The sequence below is a fragment of the Parasteatoda tepidariorum genome, unplaced genomic scaffold (genome assembly GCF_043381705.1).
Source record: "Parasteatoda tepidariorum isolate YZ-2023 unplaced genomic scaffold, CAS_Ptep_4.0 HiC_scaffold_2138, whole genome shotgun sequence".
Lineage (NCBI taxonomy): Eukaryota > Metazoa > Arthropoda > Arachnida > Araneae > Theridiidae > Parasteatoda > Parasteatoda tepidariorum.
In genome coordinates this window covers 1-3,975 of record NW_027261534.1, presented here as the reverse complement: position 1 = coordinate 3,975, position 3,975 = coordinate 1, and the positions used below count along the sequence as shown (strand labels likewise).

The 3,975-nt window shown below is 28.8% G+C and overlaps 1 protein-coding gene across 1 annotated transcript in view; it reads right to left on the bottom strand.

The window, feature by feature from the left end:
• The window catches only part of LOC122273076 (glucose dehydrogenase [FAD, quinone]-like), a gene marked incomplete at its 3' end in the record, with an annotated part of 5,969 nt that extends 3,617 nt beyond the window's left edge, over nt 1-2,352 (bottom strand). Inside the window, exon 1 of the mRNA XM_043057140.2 lies at nt 2,159-2,352. Coding sequence (XP_042913074.1) covers nt 2,159-2,270 — 112 coding nt within the window. The remainder of the gene's footprint in view (nt 1-2,158) is intronic.
• Between the last annotated feature and the right edge of the window lie 1,623 nt (nt 2,353-3,975).

Genomic DNA, 3,975 nt, shown 5'->3' with positions numbered 1-3,975 from the left:
ATTATAGCTGAGCTAAATGAAGAGTGCTATGTTTAATGAAGAAGCTATGTTTAATGTCAAAATCAAAATCTTGGCTGATTTCAATGTGCTGTTGGATGTTGTCCGCCATTGCTTCTGTGGTTAACGTCACGTTGTAATCCAACTGCAGTTGAGTTGGACGGCAATTGTAGTTCAAGATGAGCGTTCGATGACGTATACTATCAAGCTCACAAATGGACCAATCAAAGGTTAGCGCCGATTTCCAGCGTACGGCGTCCTGTCCTAAGAAACCAGGCCTTAAGATGATTCGTACAACTGAAACACTTCTCTATCGGGATCGAATCTTATACGATTAGCTTTTTTGTGCACGTTTGGTCTGAGCCGTGCGACGAAGAGAAATATTGCATCATTGAACGTTATTTTTGTATTTCTGGATATTACTAAGAGATGGCGCAACAAGTCCCACATTCCTCACAATTTTCGCAGTAAGATTTCCCGCCTTGAATTGAAATCAAAATCATTTTGTACTTTTTTGTAATTTCCCTCTCATTATTGTTACCGTTACAATTTTGTGATAAATATGATTTTTACGTTATGATACCCAAAAAACTAATTGTAAAGCTGTATTTACGGTAGGGTTGGAAAATTATTTTCCGAAATATTTCTTACCTAATTGTAATAATTATTGTATGCAGATATTTATCTTAAACACCTTAAAGTAATAGAGTTAATAAATATGTTTTTAATAAATTTATTTTTTTAAGATAAAACTCGAGTGCATTGCAGTAAAAAATGAAGATCAGTGGATCACATTCTTCACCACCAATAGATCAAGCAAAAAACTGCTTGCTGACAAAAATGTTTTGAATTTAGGATAGAACACGTATCTTTTCTTTGGGTCGGTAGTTTGAAAAAAAAATCCCACTGTCAATTAAAATCAGCGTTTAGCTTTAAACGTAAGGCACTTAGACTGTGACTCTTTCCGTTTTCCTTGAGACAGAGCTTTAAAAAAACCATGTAAAATATAGGATTAAATTTGTGCCGGTGATATTTTAAGTTACGAAGTCAGACATACATGACTGAGCACTGGTTTGAACACAGCCTTAGATTTCGATTGAATAAAAATACATAGTTACTACTTTTTCACAATATGAAAATAAGACAATTCAAAATTTATTACAAATCAACATTTTTTCTACTAATATTATGTAAAATAATAAAAAATGGTAAATATTTACTAAAAGTTATTGTTCGCGTGGAATCATCGTTGTAAAAACTAATTTTACAATTGCTCGCAAAATTTGTTTAATTCGATTAAAAAGTTTTCAAGATATGGCGAAATACGCAAAAAGTAAAATTAACATTGAGGGGTCCAAAATTTGCACCCTTTCCCTAAACAAATTTTTGTGATCATATTTTCCAGATTGTGGATACCCTCTTTATTTTGGTGGTAAGAAATCTGAATCCATCGAAAAAAAGGTTTGTTTATTCAGAGAAAGTATATTTTTGTGTCGAATTTTATAACTTAAAATATCGCCAATCCTAACTAATTAGCATATTTGAATCCCCCTCTTAAGACAATGAGATTGAGTCCTAGAACAAGAAGATCTGATCATTAGATCACAAGTTATTCAGGGTGGTCTGTTTTTTTAATTTTGTGCACTGTACAACGCTTGTGCTATGCAATTTAATTTAGTAGATATTATTAGCAGAGTTATGATATTTTTCAGTCACCCCGTACTCTGAGCTCTAAAAAAATAAACAACAGTCACTTTTCTAAAATTCCAACTAGTTTTAGAATAATTAAATTCTAAATTTGCGTTTTTTACGGACGAATCTGACAAAAATTTCAATCCAATATCTTGATTTTTTTGCAAATGTATAGGTAGCGAATTTTGAAAATTACGTTTTTCAAGTAGACTCTAGAAAATAATTTTATTCTGTCACGCAGTAGCTTATATTTGACATACAAGACATCGGACGCATCGCTTTTTAAACGTATAGGTACATTTTTTATGACTACTGAAAATCACACTCCTCGTCGTTCAAAAGTGATGTTCGTTGTAGTTCTGACAAAAATGTAATCTATTTTTCAGTCTACTCCAAAAACGTAATTAAAAAAAATAAATTAAAAAATTTTTTTAAAAAAAACTTTAATTTATTATAGAAAACTACTTACCAATTATGTAGTCATAGTGTGATTTTAAATGCCCTGTATTCAGCGGATTGAAAACGTCGGTTGCAAGTAGAAAAGGAAATACATATTTCTGTAAAATTGATATGAATGTCATATTTGAATTTAAATGAATACTTTAGATGAAAATAATGATTTATCAAACTGTCTGTTAAACTTCATTTCCAAATAAAGTGATTGCTGACATCTCTCACGAAGAATTTGCGAACGGTTTCGACATTTATGATGCAGTTTCAAAACAGATTAAATTGATACATGTTTTACATTTAAAATTCAAAAATAATGGGAACTTAAAAATATTTTGTGCAAGGTTTTATAATTATTTATTTCCCATTTGGTTCGTTTTTATTTAAAGTGTTTCCTTACTTTTTGCCTCTTTCATTATGATATAACTATTTTAAATCATGATACTTTCATTCTACATCATTATAGCTAGCAATATCATTCGCTTGTATTTAAACTTATCTATTTTTACTTATTATAAAATGTAGATTCAGTTTTAAAAAAATAATCTAAAAAGTCTTCTAATAGTCTAATAATCTTCTTATTGCTGCTGATTATTTTGTATCATATATTTATACAATATGATTAATTAATTGTTATATTTATATACAATACTCATATAATATAATATATTATATGAATATTGTATATATATATTTGAATAATTATAATTTTATAATATCCGTTTTGCGATTTCCAATTTTTTAATAGTTTAAGAAAAGATAAGGTTGTTAGTAAAGGTTCTCTCAGTTGGATGAATTCAAATAATTACGAAATTTGGTTGTGAATTTTGAATCATTTCATGAGAGGAAATTAGTTCCATCTTTTCAGAAAACACCGATACGTGTCTACAAATATTGAAAACCAAGTTTGGAAAAAAAATTACTTTTGACTAAAACATGGGAAAATCATACATGGTGCGAAGCATAACTATTTAATTTTCGAGTTAAGTAGAAGGACTCAAATTTAACTTTCATACATATATTAGGGCAATACCACGAAATTCACGATGAGTTTTTAATTTCGAACATGGCTCAACATACGCGTTTTAGAAAATGGACGCAGCTCAAATGCATGGAGATAGTATAAAAAAGTAAATAGAATCCAATTTTTTTGGAAACTAAACTAAATTTTAAATTTAATTNGTCCACTTAAAGTTGAACATTGTATATGGATTAATATTTTCAATAAAGCCATATGTAACAACATAAATTATATGAGACAAAAACATGGGTAAAAAAAATAATATGAGATACTAAGCATAATAATTTATGCTTCGAGTTAAGTAGAAGGACTCAAATTTAACTTTCATACACATATTAGGGCATTACCACGAAATTCACGATGAGCTTTTAATTTTGGCTCAACATACGTGTTTAAGAAAATGGACGCAGCTCAAATGCATGGAGATAGTATAAAAAGGTAAATAGAATCCAAATTTTTTGGAAACTAAACTAAATTTTAAATTTAATTTAAATTTCGTTCAATTTTCAATCACCAAAACGAAAACGAATTTTATCACTTGTTTAGAATTTAAAAATTATAAACTCGTAATTTTTTATTTTTTACGTTGATAGTAATTTTTAGAAGAAAAAAAAACATTTTTTCACGTTGTACTCACTTAATTCTATAAAGACTAAATTAACTTCATGGTGATTTATATTCTTTTTAAATATTAAAACAATTCCTTAGAGGCGTGTCTAAATTACGTGAAAAAGGGTTCCCTTTTTTCTGAACGCGCCTATGTATGTCTAGAATATTTTGAAAGCAAATTATACGAGGGTTGCTATTTATATTTC